Source organism: Dendrobates tinctorius, unplaced genomic scaffold (genome assembly GCF_039654945.1).
Source record: "Dendrobates tinctorius isolate UK_male_01 unplaced genomic scaffold, ASM3965494v1 ptg000351l, whole genome shotgun sequence".
In the NCBI taxonomy this organism is placed as follows: domain Eukaryota; kingdom Metazoa; phylum Chordata; class Amphibia; order Anura; family Dendrobatidae; genus Dendrobates; species Dendrobates tinctorius.
The window spans coordinates 1572101-1595555 of NW_027362017.1; the positions used below are offsets into that span (position 1 = coordinate 1572101).

The 23455-nt window shown below is 41.7% G+C and overlaps 1 protein-coding gene across 1 annotated transcript; it reads right to left on the minus strand.

Moving 5' to 3' along the window:
• Window positions 1–7521: 7521 nt before the first annotated feature.
• On the minus strand, window positions 7522–10509 carry LOC141075433 (uncharacterized). The gene is made up of 3 exons (XM_073562474.1): window positions 10276–10509; window positions 9830–9860; window positions 7522–8490 (listed from the first exon to the last, which is right to left on the minus strand). Exons 1-3 carry the CDS (start codon window positions 10471–10473, stop codon window positions 8030–8032), a joined length of 690 nt encoding a protein of 229 aa, XP_073418575.1. The 5' UTR covers window positions 10474–10509; the 3' UTR covers window positions 7522–8029.
• Window positions 10510–23455: the final 12946 nt, after the last annotated feature.

Here is a 23455-nt window from a genome sequence, read left to right on the forward strand (position 1 = left end):
TCTTTGTGTGGACCTGGATTTACCATTTTCAACTACCTCCAGCACGGAACATCCACAACTCTCTTGTCCTGTGTGATAGCTATGTGGCGCCCCTGAGGCTTCAGTCGCCACAGAGGCACTGCACCTTCTCCTAAGGTGTAGTGCCCCACCATCCAGGTAAGGTGGGAACTCCTGACCACGCTCCACACCTGCATTCCACACACAGGATAGTTCAGTGGGGTCACCTAACAGCTACAGGCTGGGGGTTAGCAGAGCACCCCTCGTGGAACCCTGCTTCGTAACACGAGATGTGCTGGGAGGCGGGTGGAGTTAGATGATATAAAAGAGAGGGAAAGTGTAGGATTTCAGGTCAGTCTGGGAGAGACCCAGAAGAGATCAGTCTGGGAGAGACCCAGAAGAGGTCAGTCTGGGAGAGACCCAGAAGGGGTCGGTCTGGGGAGAGACCCAGAGAAGAGAGCAGGCTGACAGCAGGTCAGCCTGAGAGGAGCTCAAGGCGGAGGAAGGCAGTCGGACAGGAGAGGCTGAGGACTGGTCTTAGTGGAACGAGCTTCTCAGGGAAGGAAGAGAAGGAGAAAGAGACGTAGACTGAAGACTACAGATTCCATAAGAGAGAGATAGAACAGATCGGAATGAAGGAGCAGGAGAACAGAGAGGAGGAGTGGGTTGGATAGGAACCCTGCCTATAGGTTCTCAGCGCAAAGGCCGGGGCCCGGCCCCCGAGGTTGATTGGATCTTTATATCCGGCAACAGATACCGGAGGAGAAGTGAGCCGCTAACGTCTTACTCCCACCATAGACTTGGGACACAACAGCGAAACGGATAGAGAGCCGGGACTCAGGAGAGGAGTCCCCGAAGCAGGCTACAGCTGTCTGTCATACAAGTAAAGACTAGGAACATCTAGAGAGAGGCATTCTAGGGTAACTAAGTACTGGAGTGCTTCGCACCTAAAGGCGCATTTGAGGAGTCGTTCAGTGAAGGTACATATTGGCGGAGTGTGGAAGGGAGAGTCCTGTCCTGCCTGGAGGTTGGCTGGAGCCCTGACCTGGAGAACACAGTACGGAGGCAGGCAGTGGTGTGAACTGCAAACAGTGAGTAAAGCTTTGGAACCGCATACTCTGGTGTCCTCCAGTTATTCCCGCCTCGCTATACCTGGGTAACAACATCTACACCATCCTGTGCCTCTCCTCATCCATTGCACCTACACTGCACTGGGACTACAGCTCCACCTGTGGGGAGCTATACCATCTCTGCTGCACCACACCATCAGTCCCAGAGGATCTGTACACAGCGTTGGCTAACACCTCACTTGACAAATACCACTGGTGGCGGTCCTAACTATACCAATAAACTCTAACACCTTTAACACCACCACCATTGATATTGGGTGCCCAGGGCCACGGACCGGGTTACCGCTGCTGTGACACATTCCCCTGACACCGGCCTTGTACCTAGTACCCCACAGCCCTGGGAGGGCGACCCAGCTATAAGGCATTTTACGAAAACCCACTTTGATGCCCCAATGTCATATCATGCTATTCTTTTCTGGCTGATGCAGCTCCTTGCAATGAGTAAAAGGACTGGGCTCCTTTTTGGCCATTTGCTGGGAGAAAATGGCATATTGTTCAAAATCGCAAAGTCCAGCAAATTCCTAAAAATTGGACTTGAATTTAATTCACATCAAATCAATATTTTCATCTTACTTCTAACATCTGTCATCTGCCTCCCACTCTGCACACTCCTATATTGACCTTACTCTTACTCCACATCCCATCAAAAAACATGGCAATGAACTGGTTTTCTCTTTTCTCTTTGCAGATAACTGCTTCTTCAGCCCTTTTCCATCTCTTCCTTTTCTCACTCTCTCCTCCTTTGAAGTACATTCTGTCCACATCTATACTCCCTCTAACCTAAAGGTGGCCATCATCTATCTATTGACCATAAAGAGCTGCCACTGTCTTATTGACCACTTTGCTACCTGGCTCCTATACTTGCTCTCAACTGATATCACCACAGTTACAATAGGTTATGTCAACACCTCGATTAATACTTGATACTCATCTGTCCCCAAACTTCTGTCAGATACTTCCTCTTTTGGTCTCTAACAAGGTCCTTAAGGGCCACCCACAAAATGGACACACAGTACAGTAGACCACATCTTTATCCGCCTGTGCTTCTTATTTAACCTTTCCAACTCACTTCTTCCTCTATCGAACCACAACCTACTTACATTCTCTTCTCTTTTTTCTTCAACTTCTCCCTCCTCCCCATGTTGTGAAAGTTTTCCACTTTGGCAGGTGTAACACACACCAGGGGCGTCAGTGTAGCAGTCAGATGGGGCACATGGAACACGGACATGTAGAAAGCAAACTAGAAGTTTAATAGAGTCCTGGAAACGACAGACAGATAGCAGAGTTACAGAACACCTCGGGCAGATTGCAAAGTTACAGAAGCACATTAGCAAACAGGAGTCATCATGGAGATGCAGACAGGTGGCAGACAAAGCTCCCGAGTAACAAAAAAGTCTAAAACCATGGAAGCTGCACACAACCAGAAAGACGTCCATAAAACCCCAAGAGGACACATGGAAGATGTTCTAGAAAATCGGGAACAGGTAGCTGACAGGACTCTGGATATACTAGAAAGCCTGAATACCTTGGAAGCTTCAGACAGCCAGGAAGAAGTCCTGGAAACCTCAGACAGGTTGATACTGGAAACCTCCGGCAAGTAGGTAGCGATACTCAAAACTGGAGGCAGGTGGATAGCAGGAACTTGAAGCCATAGACAGCCAGGAACATGACCTTGAAACTGCAGGCAGGTAAATAATGATTCTGGAAACTGCAGGGAAGTAGGTAAGGTCCTCCACAGACAGATATCCAGGATATTGGAAATTGCAGACAAGTAGGTAGCGATACTGTAAACCTCAGGAAGCTAAGGAGTAGTGATGCTTGAAACTGCAGGCAGGTAGTTACGGGATTACTGGAAATCACAGACAAGTAACTGAGATAGGCAAGACTGGAACTATGCACAGCAAACTAAGAGAGTTACTGCAAGTCTTAGAGTAATACCAAGATCCAGGTCTTAGAAGATCATTACATTGGATCATGAAAATCAAACGGAGCGGGTGATGTGTCCAATGGCAGGAACCTTTCATGCCTTGATATTTACCCACTCTTTGACTCCCTTCCACCGCTCTTTACCATACCTTCACTTAATGACCCAGAAGAAGCCACTGTTTTCGATAGCGATGCAATTCCTTCAGTTCTCAGCTCTATCGCTCCTCTCTCACACAAGAGAACATTATAAATTAATTAGCATCCCTGAAATACCAGCCTCACAAATAAAAACAAATTTAGGCATGCTTCATAAGTTGTAAAGTAGGGTCGGAAACAAAACAGCTTCAAGGATTACCTTATCACATATTAACCAGCAGTTTGCAAATTAAAGTAAGCTGTATTCATCTACTATATATTCATCTTATTCTGTCTGTCTGTAACGGAAATCCCGGGTCACTGATTGGTCACGCCCGGCCGGCCGCGACCAATCAGCGACAGAAATGACACACGCCCCTCTACCGTCAGGAGATCTGCGGCACAGAGAGAGAGAGATTCTAGAATACCCGATGCGTTAGAATCGGGCCACCATCTAGTGTATCATTAATTATATAAAAAATCAAACGAATATTAACATGAAAGAGTAACAGACAATCCCTTCACTGGCCCCCCACGTAATGAGTTACAATACGGTCCACCCATAATCTGGTCACTCCATACATCTCTGACCTAATCTCCTACTAGCTCCTTACATGTGATCCCCTGTACTTATAAGATCTTCTCTGCTCTTCTCTTTTCTCTTTCTTACCCAACTGTCTCCAAGATTTCTCCCATGCTTCCCTCCAACTCTGAAATCCACTACCCCAGCCAATTAGCCTCTCCTCGATCCTCAAAGCCTTCAAACAAAACCTCAAAAAAACCTCAAGAAAACCTGCAATAACCTGACTGCCAGCACAATGCCTTGTCAGCAACTTCCACCCTCACCTACTGTTTCCTCCAACCTTCCCTTTCACCTTGAAGATTGAAAGCCCTCGGGGGGCAGGGTCTTCACTCCCACTGCACCTGTCATCCACTTAGCAATGTTTGGTTATACTTGTTTTGTATGTTTGTTCTGTATTGTAAACCCCTAGACACTGTTTTCTTATTTCCATATAATCATGGTGGAACTAATGGACACAGGATCGACATTTTAGTTGATTCTTCCGGAACTATTCAAAGAATCATTTTCTATTTTTACTTCTCCTGCACTGAACACTAACAATAACAACATTGTAATGCCGTACCCCACAGTTGCTCTCACACACCATATTTACTCACAATGATGCAAAACACAAGAAATAGTATAGAAGATGCAATCTTCACTCCTGAGTGGGCGGATGTGGTCACGGATTTTGCTGTTTCATACTTTTATTTCCTCTACTGCTTGCAAGCAACTTTCTGTTACCCATGGAGAATGGAATTATTTCGTTTCTTGTTACGACAGTTAAAAAAAAATCTTAAAATATGTCTCTTTTGTAGCTGGATTTAGCATTTTCTCACTCATCGCTGGGACCTCTGCAGATCCTAAAAAAGGTGGCTCTGAGTTATCCCAATGGAATTCATCCATTCAAAAGAGTCAATTAAGAGCCCCGTTCTTAAGGCCCCGTTACACACAACGATATTGTGAACGCTATCGTTGCAACGTCACCAGTTTGGTGACGTTGCAGCGATGTCAAAACGACATTGTTGAGTGTGACAAGTAGCAACGATCAACGATCAGTTGGCTGATCGTTAATCGTTGCTTAATGGTCTGGGCCATAAATCTGTCGTTGGTCTCCCGCTGGGCAGCACACATCGATGCGTGTGACAGCAAGAGACCAATGATCAGCGACGTGGCTCTTAGTTACCCGCTGTTTACCCTGGATACCAACTTGCTCTCTGGTCCTGATCTCTGGTGAGTCTGTCTATGTGACAGCTCAACAGTGATCAGCTAACTATTTCCCAGCAATCCCATCCACGTCGGATCGTTGATGGGATCGCTGGGACATTGAAACGTGTAATGGGGCCCTTAGGTTCAGCAATAGGGTCCCCAGCAATATAACACCTATCTTGTAGATCCAGTTTTACTAACAAACTTATCCAAACGCTTTAAAATGCATGGAATTTTGTTGAATGTTTTTCTGCATAAAGAAGGTCATCCAAGAACACGAACTTAGGTTTGGTAAATTTTGAGCCAATAGAAGGTTAACCTTTGTGTAGGATCCTTATTTATTCTCCAAGAGGATCATCTCAAATCTTGGAGGACCAGGCATATCATGGACAGTCCATTGATTTCAAAAGACACTGTGTAATACTTCAATTCTCCAGTGGAGGCACTGCAGGTAAATTGAATGCTTGCTGTGAGATACACAGTGTAAACCTGATCATTAGGGCATCTCCTGTGATCAAGTTATTAACAAGTGCTTGTTAATGACTGATATATGCATCATGGGAACTACTACTGCATCGGTGGGAACAGCGCAATGAGCTCTGCCTCTGCTGATACACGTTACCATGCTCCACTTAAACGTCAAGAATTGGTGAGAATTCTAATCTCCATTTAAACATTAAGATGCCAGGGCCTAACAATGGCTGCCCTCGTAAAAGAAAGCTATCTTCAGAAAGTGACTTTTTGTGTTTATACGTTAAAACAATGGCAGTTTTGCCACATTATTTCATATCACAATCTTTATAAAAAAAAATCTCATAATTTACCAATTTCACATTGCCTTGGTCTTGTTTAGACTCATAGTTCCTGTCCTTTCTTGAAGACTTTTCAGCAGTCTCATTATCATCAGAGGCAGAATTACAATGACAGGTGAAACCTCTATGCACAGCTGGTAACTCAGAATCCACCAATCAAAATTAACTTAATTTGATCAAAAGGTCACTTTGTGATGATAACTTTCCTTTAATGTTCATATTATATCCTAAAAAAATCATACAGGATGTAAAAAAATGCCTTTCACCCCTTACCGAGGATAAAAGCAAAATGGGCCAATACCCTGCAGTAGGTAAATACCAATAGTACATGTAAATAACATAGGGAACTTAGATGACAATGTTTTAGTCAAAGAAGTGTAAAAGTCATCCACCCGTGACAAGGTGAACCCATGTGTACCAGAACATTTATTTGATGTTTACTTATTTTTTATGTGAAAAAATTAAACTACTAGGAAATCAAATTTTAACAATCCTGACTATAAAAGTGCAGAAACGCAATTTTGCATCTCCCCTACACATGATATGCACCCAAAAATGGTGCCATGAAAAAACACAGCTTGCCAAAATAAGTCGTCACAAGTCAACTCTAGTTTTTTCGTGACTAGTTAGTGGTGAGACCCTCCAACAAAAAAATTACCCGATCAATAAAAATTAATAAGATATATGCATTAATTAGAACAACATAGAGTTAATCTCATCGTTGTGGCCTCCAGATCTAAGGCAGACGGGCCCCGTCTATGGCTGGCTTTACGCATCTTGTTTTCAACTTCCGCACATTATTTTCCTCTGACTGTCTGTAAACAACTCTGGTCGGCTGGTTGGCTTCCTTTGTGTTTGTATGTCTTAGATGCATGTTTGTGGTGAGGAAATGAGAGATAAAGTCTTCGCTGATGCAAGCTAAAATCTAAATTCTAAAATCTTGATGGAAAACTATCGAATACGGAGAGGCTACATTAATAAATGGAAGCTTCTACTCTTCATGGTCCATGTGGACCATATGGTCCAGTGTTGTAGCTCGGTCTATAGGGAAAATATAACATCAATGAGTGATCTGTAGAGTTCAACCTTTAGTAACCCCACTCATCAGCAGTCAAACAGGTCCCTGATTCCTTCATGGGAGTATTTGATGCGACTATGCATGTTATATCTGGCCCCACAGACTAAGGATAGACCACCAATATTATATTGTGGAAAAATCACCTTAAAGAATACTTTGGCATTCTTAAACATCAGAGGATTAAAAAAAAAAGGCAGTTACCTTAATTATCGGGAAAGCTGCCATTTTGAGTCAAAATACGGTGGTCTATAGCAGGGTTCCCCAACTCCAGTCCTCAAGGCCCACCAACAGATCATGTTTTAAGGATTTCCTTAGTAATGCTCAGGTGATAATTGCATCACCTGTGCAATACAAAGGAAATCCTGAAAACATGATCTGTTGGTGGGCCTTGAGGACTGGAGTTGGGGAACCCTGGTCTATACAACCTGTCATACAGTGTTGACCAGCAAGAGTTCACCAATGTATTTACCATTCATGAGAATGACCTCTCAGAAGACCAGTATGAACACTGGTAGTTTGTTGGGATTGTTGGGTGTCCTGATGGTTGGAGCCTCTGTTTCCGATCTTCCAGCCTTTGAGTGAATTTTCTCAACTTACAACAAAGAATCAATCACACATGTAATACCAAAGAATAAATATTTAATAAATATAACTTAATAAATTAAAGTCATTTGAGATCAATAATAAATATACACGAAGAAAAAAATTCATATTCACAAGACAATCCAGTACTAGGTGATAATGGACATTATCATAACATTCCCTTAAAGGCTTTGGGTGGAGAAGTTCTAAAAATAGGGAAAGGGTTGGTCTGATACATGAGGAAATCAATCAAATGGTAAGGATCTCACAAGCTGACCTGAATTTTGATGGTCCATCACCTTTTTCGGGAATACAGAGCAGCATTTATGTAGAATTAGCATTCTAAAATGTAATGAAAACCTCTGAGGTGTTATAAGGCTCTCATACTACATACAAGAAGGAGTCATAATCCTATATTATGTCACATAGTGATATAACAAACCAAACTAAATGTCCAAAAAGATGGGGACCTCTTACAACGTCTTGAAGATCAATTATCCACCCAAATACTAAAACCCGAGTACACGTGACCTGTGTAAGTATCACAATGTCCAGTAGTGCATTATACTATGTCTTTTTGTTTGCCATATCTGGTTACTCATTGGTGGGTTGAGTCCGGAGGATAGTCACTGATCCAGGAAAGTCCCAAGACACTATATGCTCGATCAAATTGCCAGTTTTCAATTGTTTGACTAGTCTGGAGTTGTGCCGTTATCTGGTCACCCTCATTTAGATATCTGATGCTTCTAGAGTATGATGCTGGCTGGGTAAGCCTGGTAAAGTTTATGATACTGATGAATAATTTCAGGAGTGCTTTTTCTGGGTTGTTCTTGCTTAGAATGGAGATGGACACTTCCCCTTTTTCTTGATTGCAATTCACATCATCAACATCATCATCCTCATTCAAATAAACACATCTCAAAGTTATCTGAGAGAAAATGGAGTAGAAGCCTGATTTTTTAATCTCAAGTTTTTGGTTGTTTTTCTCGAAATATTGACCCACAAATTGGTCGTCGAGTCTATTCATACTCCAATTTAGATTGCCATTTCTCAGTTGAGCTAAAGAGAGAAAAAAAAAGAAAAGAGAGATCAGTTAATTAATATTGTGGGTAAAAACTACTAGAACCAACAAAAAATATACTTCCTATACTCTTTATGTGGCTACTAGTTTAGAAACCCATTATCAAATTTTAATCAAGTCTCTCATCTACTAACCGGAGTAGAGAGCCTCACTCACTCTTCAGAGGAGCCAACATGTCCGTGCATTGTATGGTCAACTATCTGAGCTCCACCAAGCTCATTATTCAAGGATACCAACGGTGGGACATCCTATGACCAACTTATCCTTTTATGACCCTTCTAATGGACCCCATATACATTAGACTAAAGTCAGCCAAATAAACCAATTTCTTCTGTATCGGCTGACAATTTAATGTGTATGGATTCTCCCACAACAGATTATGTCATGGAAAGAAATTTCCAGCTGTTAGAATTTCAACAGCTAATCCTTTTGGTCGGCGCTGAGATAAACAGCTGCCGGAAGGGTCTCGTAGAGGGTCGCGTAGGCGCGCTCGACCAAGCTAAGCATTATAGTTTCTGGGAGAAGGAATAAGGAGAGATAGCTGTTGGATGAATTATGGTTAGATCGACAACTATCTAATTTCTACGTTGACCTAAACTAAAAGGACAATTCCTTTAATTATTTTACCTATATTGTTTTATAGCATGTTAATATTATTATGTGGATGTTGCTTGTCTATCCTGAACACTACTACCTCCCATTTTTTCATCTACCCTCATCAGCCAAGGTATAAAAAGTCAAACTATTATGCTTTGCCACCAAATCTGTTCAATCGACCTTAATACCTACAATACAACTATTTCATGACCATGCATGGCTATAGGAATTCTGTAGAGTTGCCCCTTTCAGTTTTATATTAACATGTATCTGTAGTAATATCCATATGTTTCTTATGATATTGTATTCTTGGCTTCTCTATTCGAACACCCAATTAAGGGATTATGAGTTCGTAGAGACGGGTCAACTGTCGAGGTCCGTTATCTATGAAACAGAAGGAACGCTACAACTATCTCTTCAAGGACTTGAGAACTTTTCACAATGTCCTCCTGTAAATTAGATCTGATCCCTCGAGCGCCCAGATGAAGGACAGCCTGAGACCAGCCCATTGTCACGTTAGGAAGGTCTTCTAAATAAGTCAAAGTCCAAGGTGAATGTTGTCTCTAAATCAATGAAGTCCGTTCTCAAAAGTGTTTTTGAAATCAATGGCTGATGGTATCGAGTGTCAAAATATCTGAAGCTAATAATTTATTTTGCTTCTTTAAATAGCTAGAAATACCAATAACAATTATAATATAATCATACAAAAAATAAACTTACTATCAACCACCACCAGTTGGGCACTGTTTCCCTGAAAAAAAAGAAATAAAAATATGATTAAAATAATGAAAGCAAAAACATTAGCAGATTATTACTAAAAATCTAAATTAAAATACAGAAAATATAAAAAAATAAATTATTATAATAGGGCAGCTCATTGGGATAATAATTCTTATCCCATCACTTGAGCTAAAATGCCATTGTATTATATTGTAAAGGCTAATAAACGGAAGTGATAGGAAGTGTTTACAATTCGGTGGTAGAATATGGTCATTGTAAGTAATATCTATGTAATAGAGAGTCGGGTGGTCTTTCCAAGCTCTTCCATCATATTATGTTGGAAGACTTTCATAGCTTCTTCACTAATTTGTACAGTCTATGGTATCGAGAGGTGAAAGTGGAAGGAGGTTACCTCAGATATCTAATACATGAAGAAGAGAACTTACCTTTAGGTCCATCTTGACTTGTGCCTCCACAGTAGATACAAGATGTGGTCTTTCCAAAGTCATGTAAAAAGCACAAAGTGACCCCACCACCATAGTGAGAAGTACCAATGAGATGACAAGGCAGTAGTCCAGACAGCGGCACCTTGAAATAGAAGACTTTGGATTCTCTGGGTCTTCTGATCTGACTGGTGAGGACATGATGGAAGAGGAACAGACTGAAGCTTTAGTTAGTGAGACGCGAAACCGTGTGTGTCAGGGAGCTCTGTTTCAGTCACTTTTATATCAGTCTGCAGAGAGAGGAAGTTTGCCTGAGAGCTGGGGTTTCCAAGTCATAGAAAAACCATAAGAGAACCATGGAGATTTCCACTATGTGACTGAGAGAGAGCGAAAGAGACAGTGAAACAAGGCAGGTAGAGAAAATTATAAAATGAGACATGACAGAAAAAGGTAAAGCGGTATATAGAATGAGCGGAAGAAAAGGGAGAAAAAGACGGAAATGATAGAGGATGATACCAAGTGGCATAACTGAAGTCTCATGGATCCCGGTAGGACCCCACATAAAATAGTTATTTATTATTTAGTATGCTTTTCTTTTACAGCACCACATAAGCTGCAGCACCCAGATATCAACTCCTCCGTCCTCATCGGGGCTCACAACTAAATTCCCTATCAGTATGTCTTTGAAATGTGGGAGGAAACTAGAGAACCTGGAGGAAACCCACGCAAACACGGGGAGAACATACACAGTTCTGGCCCCCTCAGTTAGATTTTCATGGCCCCTTTTGGGTTTGAAGTTCAGATAATTTTGAAAATTATAAAATAAAATTATGAAGAAAAAGAGGATAGAAAGAGGAGAAAGGAAAGTAAGAAATAGAAACTCTAATTATTCTAATTTTTTTCTGCCATCAAATTATTCACTTTATTTTTCCATGTTTTCTAACTTATACTTATCCTTTATCTTTCTTTTCTTGTTTTTTTCCCTCTTTTTCTTTTTAACATTTTCTTTTTTTCTCATTTGTCCCATATTTTTATCCCTTCTTCCTTCCTTTTCTTACCCTTCTATGTATTCAACTTTCCTCCCTTTCTTCCTTGTTTTATTCCTTGCTACCTTCCTTCTCCGTTCACCCTTTTTCTCATTTCCATCCTCTTTCCTTTTTCCTCTCTTTTATATTCTATTATCGATTTTATTCTTAGCAATTTATTCTGTTTGTCTTATTCCACAATTCCTTTTATTTTTTCTTTCTTTCCAATCTATTTTATTTTATTTTGCTCTTTCCTTCCTTCCCTCCCTACCTTTGTCAGTCATTCCTTCTTCCCTCCCTTCATTCCTTTTGTCCATCCTCATTCTATTCTGCCATCTTTTTCTTATTTTCTGGTATCTTGTTTATAATGTTCTCTTTAACAATTTCTTACTTTCTTAATTTCTCCCACAATTTACCCTTATTTCTTGCTTCCTTTTCTTTCCCTTTCCATTTATTCATCCTTCATCTTTTTTCTCTTATCTTCATTTTTTATTTTCTTTTTCTCTTTATTCTTCCTTCCATACCTTTTTTCCTGCCTACCTTCCTTGCCCCTTACTTTTTCCCATATCTCCACTCCTACATAATATCAAGTATTAATTTTATCCTCATCCATTTTTCCCCTTTTCTTATTTCTTCCTTTCTTTCTTCCTTTTCTTCCCTCCTTCCTTTCCTTACTTCCATCCTGTTACACCTTCCTTTCTCTTGTCATTCTCTTTTTCCTTAATCCTTTCTTACTTCACTCCTTTTAACCCTCCATTGCTTTGTCCTTTTAACTCACTTATTCCCTCCCCATCCTTCCCTTTGACCCTCCTTCCTTCTTTCCCTTTGTCCCTCCTTCCTTCGCTCCCTTTCTTCCTCATTCCTTTCATCTCTCCATTGCATTTTTGAACTCCATCCTTCCCTTTGCCCCTCCTTCCTTCATTCCCTTTGTCCGTCTGTTCTTCCTTCTTTTCCTATCTTCCTTCCTTCGTTCCCTTTGTCCTTTCTTTCTTTATCTTTGCACTTCTTCTTTACTTTCTTTCTCTATCCTTCCTTTCTTCCCTTCTGTCCTTCCCTCCTTTCTTACTTCCTTCATCCATTCTTCCTTCCTTCCCTTTGACCTTCCTTCCTTCTTTGACAATTACTTTCATCTGAGTTAAAGCATTTCCTACAAATTATTAAATAATCACGAACCTTAGATACAGTTGTGCTCAAAAGTTTACATACCCTGCCAGAATTTTTGCTTTCTTGGCCTTTTTTCACAGAATATGAAAGATAATACCAAAACTTTTTCTCCACTCATGGTTAGTGGTTGGGTGAAGCCATTTATTGTCAATCTACTGTGTTTTCTCTTTTAAATCATAATGACAACCCAAAACATCCAAATGACCCTGATCAAAAGTTCACATACCCCATTTCTTAATACCGTGTATTGCTCCCTCTATTATCAATGACAGCTTAAAGTCTTTTGTGGTAGCTGTGGATGAGGTTCTTTATTTTCTCAGATGGTAAAGCCTCCAGTTCCTGTAAATTCCTGGGCTGTCTAACATGAACTGTGCGCATGAGATCTCCCCAGAGTGGCTCAATGATATTGAGGTCAGAAGACTGAGATGGCCACTCCATAGTCTTCACTTTGTTCTTCTGTAACCAATGACAGGTCGACTTGGCCTTGTGTTTTGGATCGTTGCCATGTTGGAACATCCAAATATGTCGCATGCGCAGCTTCGGGGCTGATGAGTGCAAATTTGCCTCCAGTATTTAATGATAATATGATGTATTCATCTTTCCTTCAACTTTGGCCAAGTTTCCTATGCCTTTGTAGCTCACACATCCGCAAACCATCAGTGATCCACCCCCGTGCTTTACAGTAGGAATGGTGTTCCTTTCATCATAGGCCTTGTTGACCTCTCCAAATGTATCATTTATGGTTGTAGCCAAAAAGTTTAATTTTGGTCTCATCACTCCAAATTACCTTGTTCTAGACGTTTTGACGCTTGTCTCTGTGCTGTTTTGTGTATTGTAGGCAAGATACTTAGTGGCATTTGGGCAGTAATCGCTTTCTTCTTGCGACTCGACCATGCAGCCTATTTTTCTTCAAGTGCCCCCTTATTGTGCATCTTGAAACAGCCATAACACTAGTTTTCAGAGTCCAGTATTTCATCTGATGTTATTTGTGGGTTATACTTTGCATCCTGAATAATTTTTCTGGCAGTTGTGGGCAAAATTTATTTTGGTCTACCTGACTGTGGTTTTGTTTTTACAGAGCCCCTGATTTTCCATTTGGTAATGACAGTTTGAACACTGCTGACTGGCATTATCAATTCCTTGGATATCTTTTTGTATCCCTTTCCTGTTTTATACAGTTCAACTACCTTTTCCTATAGATCCCTTGAAAATTCTTTTGCTTTCCCCGTGACTCACAATCCAGAACATCAGTGGTTGGATGAAAGATGCAAGATCCCAGAAACTCACTCAAGTTTTATGTCCACACACTGACTACAAGCAAACAGGTCACAGGTGAGGATATTACCTTTATTAGGCATTAAAACCCATTTGTGTCAACTTCTGTGCATGTTATCAGGCCAAAATCACCAGAGTATGTGAACTTTTCATCAGGGTCATTTGGATGTTTTGGGTTGTCATTATGATTTAAAAAGAGAAAACACAGTAGTTTGACAATAAATGGCTTCACCCAACCACTAACCATGAGTGGAGAAAAAAGGTTTGGTGTTATCATTCATATTCTCTGAAAAAAGGCCAAGGAAGCAAAAAGTCTGCCAGGGCATGTAAACTTTTGTGCACAACTGTAGTTGTGGCATTTCCACAAGATGAACTGCTAGAACTCAGTCCAGGGGTACAATAGGAGGAGACTGAATGGAGAGGTGGCCAGCTGCACAGATCCATATTTCCCTCCATCACTGAGAATTCACACATTCTCCTTTATACCTAATACAGAGTGTATCTGAGTCCCTATTTTTGGCACATCTTGCTTTCTTCATAAATTACATTAAAATTTCCAATTTTTTTAAACAAAAAATTATATCTTATTTTTTTAAATTGCAATTTTATTTAAAATTTAGCCTTATATACATGTCATTATAGAGGAAAAAAACATGTTTTTTCTTATAAACTCAAATTTCTCTTCAATTGTGAATGTTTTATGGTCAGTCCATAAAGTGAAGTAAAAATGTAACACTATGCCTCTCCTTGTAGGGTCTGCTGAAAAAATGCTTACATTTCCCATTGACTCCCATTTTACTCCTTACTTGAAACTATCACCCGAGCATTTGAAATTGCTTGGTTTGAGCAATGAGCATCCAAGCATCTTAGTGCTTGCTCATCTCTATTAAAAATTTCTCACCACTTTGTATATACATGTTCTATGCAGACTTATTTGTCTCAATGGTTACAGACTACTGTTTTGCTGGCATCTCGCTCGCCTTCTCAGCGCCACCCTACTCAGTGTGTTCACCGCTCTGCTTCCCCCAGCATCAGACCATCTCCCTGAGCTGCTTTGAGCTCACTGCCAGCTCTGCTCATAGAGAGTTTCCACTTAGCTACAGGCACAGCTAAATTCTGCAGGAACTTGACACTGTCCTGCAAAATTTTCCTTTCCCAGCCTATACTTAGGCAGGAGGGGGTATATTAGGCATTTCCTCCTATCATTCCTTGACCAATAGTTGGTTCTCAGTTGCTTGTCTCTGTATCCTGTGGGCGCATGTTTGTTGTGTCTCCACTGGTATTGACCCAGCTCATGAGAGAGAGAAAGGAAGAAGAAAGGACACCCTCAGGGGAAGGTGATCATCACTGGGTGAGTGTGAAGAAATCAAGCAAAGCATGGCAGTATACTCATTTAAGCAGGAAAAACGGAGGACCTACAGCAAGAAACTTCTAGGAAGGTCTCTAAGTGACATATGGGAATTAGTTTTGTGCAAACCTTGGAGCAGCAGTCAGAGAGACAGAGTTAGCAAGGTTGAGGTAAGTTCAGTAAGGTGAAAGCCAGAAACGCGTCCTTACCGTGATCTCACGAATTGTAGCTGAAGTATAGTTTTCACAGCAAAGAGCACAGCTTTAGATGGCGCTATACTGGAAAATGATGGAGGTCCTCTTCTTAACCTGTTATTCTACAGTAATCCCTATTTCACCAACTGTGACGCTGTCCATAACCAAAGGGAATGTGCCTCTGTATTGTACAGAAGAACATGGCAAGCTCATATCTTAATATTCTCTGTATATACAGTGGGGCAAAAAAGTATTTAGTCAGTCAGCAATAGTGCAAGTTCCACCACTTAAAAAGATGAGAGGCGTCTGTAATTTACATCATAGGTAGACCTCAACTATGGGAGACAAACTGAGAAAAAAAAATCCAGAAAATCACATTGTCTGTTTTTTTTTTCATTTTATTTGCATATTATGGTGGAAAATAAGTATTTGGTCAGAAACAAAATTTCATCTCAATACTTTGTGATATATCCTTTGTTGGCAATGACAGAGGTCAAACGTTTTCTGTAAGTCTTCACAAGGTTGCCACACACTGTTGTTGGTATGTTGGCCCATTCCTCCATGCAGATCTCCTCTAGAGCAGTGATGTTTTTGGCTTTTCGCTTGGCAACACGGACTTTCAACTCCCTCCAAAGGTTTTCTATAGGGTTGAGATCTGGAGACTGGCTAGGCCACTCCAGGACCTTGAAATGCTTCTTACGAAGCCACTCCTTCATTGCCCTGGCGGTGTGCTTTGGATCATTGTCATGTTGAAAGACCCAGCCACGTTTCATCTTCAATGCCCTTGCTGATGGAAGGAGGTTTGCACTCAAAATCTCACGATACATGGCCCCATTCATTCTTTCATGTACCCGGATCAGTCGTCCTGGCCCCTTTGCAGAGAAACAGCCCCAAAGCATGATGTTTCCACCACCATGCTTTACAGTAGGTATGGTGTTTGATGGATGCAACTCAGTATTCTTTTTCCTCCAAACACGACAAGTTGTGTTTCTACCAAACAGTTCCAGTTTGGTTTCATCAGACCATAGGACATTCTCCCAAAACTCCTCTGGATCATCCAAATGCTCTCTAGCAAACTTCAGACGGGCCCGGACATGTACAGGCTTAAGCAGTGGGACATGTCTGGCACTGCAGGATCTGAGTCCATGGTGGCGTAGTGTGTTACTTATGGTAGGCCTTGTTACATTGGTTCCAGCTCTCTGCAGTTCATTCACTAGGTCCCCCCGTGTGGTTCTGGGATTTTTGCTCACCGTTCTTGTGATCATTCTGACCCCACGGGGTGGGATTTTGCGTGGAGCACCAGATCGAGGGAGATTATCAGTGGTCTTGTATGTCTTCCATTTTCTAATTATTGCTCCCACAGTTGATTTCTTCACTCCAAGCTGGTTGGCTATTGCAGATTCAGTCTTCCCAGCCTGGTGCAGGGCTACAATTTTGTTTCTGGTGTCCTTTGACAGCTCTTTGGTCTTCACCATAGTGGAGTTTGGAGTCAGACTGTTTGAGGGTGTGCACAGGTGTCTTTTTATACTGATAACAAGTTTAAACAGGTGCCATTACTACAGGTAATGAGTGGAGGAAAGAGGAGACTCTTAAAGAAGAAGTTACAGGTCTGTGAGAGCCAGAAATCTTGATTGCTTGTTTCTGACCAAATACTTATTTTCCACCATAATATGCAAATAAAATGAAAAAAAAAAACAGACAATGTGATTTTCTGGATTTTTTTTTCTCAGTTTGTCTCCCATAGTTGAGGTCTACCTATGATGTAAATTACAGACGCCTCTCATCTTTTTAAGTGGTTTAACTTGCACTATTGCTGACTGACTAAATACTTTTTTGCCCCACTGTAAGTTTTGCTTTTAGTAGTGATTGGCGAATGTGTGAATGGTAAGTACAGCGGGTTCGGCGGAACATCTAAAAAAGTTTGGTTTGGGTACTAGAATTGTACCCGGACCCCATTCACATCCATTGTTTGCCATGCTGTCATCTGCATGACAGCACGGTAAACACAGGCTCTAATCAGCGGCAAGATCATTACAGCGTGAACCAGCAGCTGTGACCGACGGTATAAAGTTTCCCTCTGGCCACAGGTGTCAGATTATGAGAGAGTATGATTCCCATCAGCCTATGTCTGCTGTCACTGAAGACAGAGCAGCAAACATGGGCTCTGATTGGTAGTTAGACTAGACTATTGCCGCCGGTTAGATAATTGCGGTTCCCACGCTGCCAGATGACAGCGTTAACCAGCAGCTGTAAGAGGCAGGAAAAACGTTACCTCCAGTCATGTGTGTCAGCTGATGAGAGCGAGAGCAGGTGCGGCTGGTGGGAGTATTCATCAGCCGGCACCTGTGCGCTATAAATAATTTAAAAAATGATGTGATGTCTCTTTCATTTTTAATTATCAGTGCAGGCAAAACTGATAGCTTCAGGCTGCAACCCCCAGCTGTCAGCTTTATCATGGATGGTTACTGTATCAAGAATAAAGGGGTCCCACAATGTTTTTAAAAGTTATTTAAATAAATAATTAAAAATTGGCGTTGGTTTCCACTCATTTTTTTCAACCAGTCAAGTAAAAGTAAACAGCTGGGGGTTGGTATTCTCAGACTGGTAACAGGCCATGGATATTGGCCCCCTGCAGCCTAAAAATAGCAGCTCACAGCCGCCTCACAAAAGGCGCATCTATTAGATGTGCAAATTCTGGTGCTTTGCCAGGCTCTTCCGACTTGCCCTAGTGCAGTGGCAAGTGGGGTAATATTTGTGGGGTTGATGTTGTAAGGGTGTGAGATATAATGACCTTCGTACTTCACTCTTTTTAATTGTCTTTCATTTGTTGATAATGTCCATGATAAATGTCTGTGGTACTGCTACATAGAAATATGTATTATCGCTCATATTTTACGGTACTGCCACATGTACAGTATGTATGTGTTACCATTCTGTAGAAAACTGTATTATATTGTTTTGTGTTCCTTTAGTATAATATTGAATAATATAATGTGACTGATGTTCATGTACAGTTTAGGGTATGTATAGTGCATCCTTTTGGGGGACATTAGAAGAGGGGACTTTAGTAGATAGTTCTTATACATATGGTAAGTTTAGTTCTGTTGTGGGCCACTAGATGGGGGGCATACTAGTGGGCCTTATTGGATGTTTATAGAGGGTTAATTTTAGGAGAGGTAGTAAGAGGGAATTTTGTAGGAAGTTAAGTCAGACATGGCCAGGGTACCCTAGTGTCCACATGGGCTATAGGCCCAGACAGCTTGGCAGCCACGCAACATTAAAGTGCTGCAGCCCATGATACCCACTGTCAATGTGTGTCAAAGCAGTGGGCCAGAACAAGAAAGGAAAGATGTGGCGACTTATCGCCTGGGCAGATGCTTTTAGGGCATGAATCGGTTGGGCAGATGAAATGAAAGAAGTTGGAGCTTCAATGAGATCGGTACAGACGGGCCGGATGCTTTACCAGAGGCAACCAAACTTTGTGACTGATGATTTTGAGTCTGGGGTGAAACACGCAGAAGGAACTGTCATCATGGCGAGGTCAGGCCAGGAAGGAACTGGGGTGCAGTCTAGGATGGTCCGGTCCAGACATGTACTGCACAGAAGCGACAGCCAGAAAGGGAAAGATGAGGAAACCAGTAAATGTCAAGATGTACATACTGTGGATGTAACTTGTGAAGTACTCAGTAAACAAAATGTTAAAGTTAAATTGAACTGTGTCTCCATTGCTGAAGGGTTGCCTGAAAGAGGGACCATCGTCGCCTGGGAAGTGCCCAGAGGAAGCTGAATCTGGAGATGCAGGTATGCTGAAGAGAAGAGTAGTTTTCTGTAAGGGAAGGACTGGACATAGATATTGCGGTTATTTAGGTCACGACTACAGTCCTGTCCCTCCTTTACAATGTCAGCTGTTTTATGGCCGCTGACATCAAGCCAGGGGATAATAATGGATAGGCGTCTATAAGACGCCTCTATTACTAACTCCATACTTAGATTGTAAAAAAAACACAACCAGAATAAAATCTTTTACTGAAATAATGACACATACTCCTTTATTTGAAGTAAAAATGAAAAACCACTGCTATACTCACCTTTACGCCTATTCCACTGAAGCTGATGTCACCTGTAAAAAACAGAAAATAATAAACAACTATAATACTCACCTTTACGTCTATCTACCAATGCCCATGTTCCCTGGAAAAGAAGAAAAATAATAAACAACCATATCCCTCACCTCCGAATGAGAAGATTATTCATACCGTCCTATGACGATCCCAATGATTTGGACAGTGGTCACATCAGTGATTCATTCGCTATCCCCGCCATCTGGCACACACTGACAGTAGCGTAAACGCTCCTACTGTGTCTAGCGCTGAGCTCCCATGAGAAAGTTTACACGAGTTGAAACTTGATGAACCCCGGTAACTTCACTTATGGTACAGCTCGCTGCATGAGAAAGTTCTCAAGCAACGCTGCCAAAAGTGAGTTTACCGAGGTTCAATCTGCATCAAAGAATCGTCGTGGGACAATATGAATTAGCTGCACTTTGGTCAGGTGAGGAATATGATTTTTTATTTTCTTTTTACAGGGGACATGAGCATCCTTGTATTAGGAGTACGGTGAGTATTTTTGTGTTTATTATTTTGTCTTTTTTTACAGGTGGCATGAGCTTCAATGGAATGGGCATAAAGTTAGTCTAACTTTCTTATTTTTAAATACATTTGTAAAACAGGATGTGGATTTCTATTTCAAATATAAAGGACTTTATTCTGGGTGCTTTTTTTATTTACTATCTAACTATGGGAATAGTAATGGAGAGGCATCTTATAAACGCCTCTCCATTACTATCCCCTGGGCTTGATGTCACCTGAAAATACAAAGGTGGCATCAAACCCCAACACTATTACTTCACTTGCTACCGCCACAGGGCAAGTGGGAAAAGTAAGGCTTAGGCTAGTTTCATGATCCCAGCAAAGAGCAAACAGATGAACGGCATACTAGGGCACACAAATCACCACATTACCAGACAGAGCTATTTATCTGAAGTTTTGCGGCATATAATTCAGTCAAAAAATGGAGGTGCTTGCATGAGAAAACATGAATATTTCAATGTGAAGCTAGGATTTGTGCGTGTGCTGCGCACTTTTGAAGGTGCGCCGGTGTGCGCCGAACGCACCATGTTGCATTTTGGCACGCTCGGCACACCTTCAAAAGTGCGCAGCGCACGCCAAAAATCCTACTAGCGCACAGCCAGAGCACGGTCTGCACACCCTATGCTAAAGATAGGGTGCGCAGATCGCATGCGGCCGTGTGCGATAGTAGGAGGCGATGACCGGATGGGGCAGGCAGGGGGCGGGGCTTAGCGGCGCCGTGCGCTGCATGTAAGGTACGCTAGTGTGAAACTAGCCTAAGATTATTGATGTGCCATCTCTTGGGCAGCTGACGGCTGATGTTCTTAGCCTGGGAGCAGGGCCAATTTTCCTGGCCCCTTCCCAGGCAATTAATATCAACTCACAGCTGTCTGTCTAGCCTTTGCTGGTGTTCAATTATGGGGGGACCCTACCTCACTTTTTTTCTGGGGTCCCCCCAAAAAATAACTAGTAAAACCTAACCAAAAATCTGTGAGCTGATATTAGTATCCTGGAAACCTTTAGAGATATCGCCCTCCTTCCCGGAATATTGACATCAGCCTTCAGCCACCGACTTTCCCTCTGCTGGTTAAGAAAATTACAGGGGACCCCATGCAGTTTTTTTCATTTTTTTAAATTTATTAACAAGTACAGTAAAATACACACCCAAGGTAACCATGGTCCACAGCCTCCAGGTGTTCCAGTAGCTCACCACGGTCCATAGATTGTTCTGATGAAGAAGTTGTATACTTCAATACATGCTGAGAATAAACCGTCTGCATTTGGATGTGCATTTTTCATTTTTTCTTCAACAGCAGCGAAGATTAATCAATTTATTTCCAGTTTATGCATTTATTCACAGACTAAGACTCTATCTCCCAGTTTCATTCGGGCATGTCAGCACTGAAGTAGTACACTACAACCACATTAGACCTTTATCCATCCCTATTCTTTTGTGCACTGAGCTCCTATCCGTACACAGTACAGGTATAAAATAGCGTTTCTTAGCCACCCCTATGTTTTATACTGCTTGTGATAGCCTCCCAGATTGGCTGTGCTACACCATGTGATCTGATTGCTGCAGGGTATTATGAGGAAACCTGTTCTACTTCTCCAGATGGTGAAGTAGAACAGCCATTCTGTGCTAAAACTGAAATAAGGCATCACAAACTATTTTTAAAGCATCACACAGTGTCTTCACAAACCATTAGTAGTTTGCACAACATTGACCTATGAACCGGTTGTCCAGCTAAAGGTTATCCATTCATCTCAAGCAATCGCTCTCAAAGTCAATCATGCAGGGCAAGACAGGAAACGAGGCTGGAGTGTCGGTTTTGTCCTCTTCAGCATGGAGTCTTGGTTTTGTGTTTGAGGCAATGATGGCCAGAGATTGGTCTGGAGACCATGTGGACAATGCCATAATGGGACGTCAGACAACTCCTACTCCCGAGATTATGGGGTGGCATAATATACGGTGGCCGAAAACGTCTAGTATTCCATTCCCGGTGCAATAACAGCTCGGCGTTACACCAATTTGATTGTGGAATCAGTCCGGCCATTTGTGTAAAGTGTCCCAGGAGCCATTTTTGGTCCTGCCATTTATACAAAGTGTTCCAGGAGCCATTTTTGGTTTGGCCATTTATACAAAGTGTCCCAGGAGCCATTTTTGGTCCGGCCATTTATACATAGCTTGTTTTTTGTGGGACAAGTTGTACTTTTGAACGACACTATTGGTTTTAACATATCATGTGCTGGAAAATGAGAAAAAAAAATTCCAAGTACGGTGAAATTGCAAAAAAGTGTAATTCCACCTGGGGTCACCGATGGGCGGGATTTCCGACATGCTTCCGGTAAGTACGAGTTAAATGCCGCTGTCAGAGATTGATAGCGGCATTTAACGGGTTAACAGCCATGGGTGGTTCACGATTCCTCCCGCGGCTGTTAGAGGCACATGTCAGCTGTTCAAAACAGCTGAAATGTAGGGAAACATGTGGGCTCAGGGCCAGAGCGCATATCAAAGGGAGGGATTCCAACATGGGCGCACTATTATGCTCAACGTCGGAAAGGGGCTAATATATCCACTCTTCCTTTCACAAAGGAAGGCTTCCATTTATTTCCTAGATCAATAGTAGACATTCAAATAAGAAGCTCTTTAATATATCTTATACAAGAAATCCTCTCCTTTTTCCTCCTACAGTTGCAACGCTGAATGAACTGTGAAAGTGCCAGCGGCCATGCTTACATTCGTTGCCCACTGTGTACTGAACAGTGACTGAAGACGCACCGCCTGTGCTACTACGACTGAAAGCTGGCAGCTCCTGGGAAGAATATAGTTAATTTTCTCTCCGTAACTGCATTTTTAGCTTGGCGGCCAGGCACCATTGTAGCACTATAGGCATTTGGAGACATAACCAGCTCTTTTTAACATTGCCAGGTGTTGCCCGACATTGTGCCTTCTGGTTTCCGTAACTCCCAAAAGTTTCAATATTCAGATATATGATCCCCACATTCTCCAAAAATTCATGGTTTTACAATTACGATATTTATTTTTTCATTTATTTAAAAAAAATTGCTTTTGACCACACGAGGTTAGGCCTCATTCAGTCGTGAGTGACATGCCTCAAAAATGGTTCAAGTGTTAACAGTGTGTGGTCATTTCTTACCATCAGGGTTTCATCAGAGATTTTTTTGCATGGAAAACGGACTCATAAGTGATTTTTTTCATAGATACAAAACAGGAACATGTGAATGGGCCCACAGACTGTAATGGGTATGAGTAGTAATATCTCACGGGAAAGAACATGAAGGTGGAAAGTGGGCGTCTGAATGAGGCCTTATACAGTATGAATGAAATGGGCAGTCAGAGTTAGATGGCGGTAATGTAGTACCGGATGAAGCTTCCCCCAACAGTGAAACTGCTCTGCTGAATGAAAGGTTTAAGAGAAAACCAATGGGGAGCAAGTTTCTTTAGATCTATGATGTCTCAGTTAATCCGAAACCATGGGATATGATTCGGTAGGTACCAAAAAGTCAAACAATGATGAAAAAGAG